At 31.1% G+C, this 450-nt stretch overlaps 1 protein-coding gene across 1 annotated transcript in view; it reads right to left on the bottom strand.

The window, feature by feature from the left end:
- The window catches only part of LOC119585621 (coiled-coil domain-containing protein 93-like), a gene marked incomplete in the record, with an annotated part of 16,833 nt that overhangs the window by 11,824 nt on the left and 4,559 nt on the right, over positions 1-450 (bottom strand). The window contains 1 exon segment of the mRNA XM_037934290.1: positions 343-450. This exon segment is cut by the window's right edge and continues 6 nt beyond it. Coding sequence (XP_037790218.1) covers positions 343-450 — 108 coding nt within the window.

The raw sequence follows: 450 nt of genomic DNA, 5'->3' as shown, positions 1-450 counted from the left end.
TCATCATCCATAATCTCAATAGCTACAGTATACTTGTATGTTCTCAAAAAAATATTCAACACATTTTCTAAAAAAGACAACTAAAGGTATTCATATCTTCTTATATATTTAAATTTTATGAATGAATTGACCACTCACCAGAAGCTGCTTCTAAATATCTGAATTTTACTTTCAGTTTTTCCATGGTAGAATTACTGCTTGTATAGAGTTAATTCCTCACAATGACTGTAGATTTACCTTTATTTTCCTGACAGTATTTAGCAAGAGTTCTAATACTGTTACAAAATATTAAAAACATCTTGAGAAGTTTACATAATTTTTTTCCTCTACAATAATACTCACCTGTATGACTGGAAAGATGTGTATAGCATCAAGACCCTGAATCTGGTGAGGCTCTAGCTGATGTGGACATTTCATAGACTGCACAACTCTAACAATTCTTTCAGTCAG

This window comes from Penaeus monodon, chromosome 20, assembly GCF_015228065.2.
Source record: "Penaeus monodon isolate SGIC_2016 chromosome 20, NSTDA_Pmon_1, whole genome shotgun sequence".
NCBI classification, from domain to species: domain Eukaryota; kingdom Metazoa; phylum Arthropoda; class Malacostraca; order Decapoda; family Penaeidae; genus Penaeus; species Penaeus monodon.
This window is presented reverse-complemented; position numbering and strand designations above follow the sequence as displayed.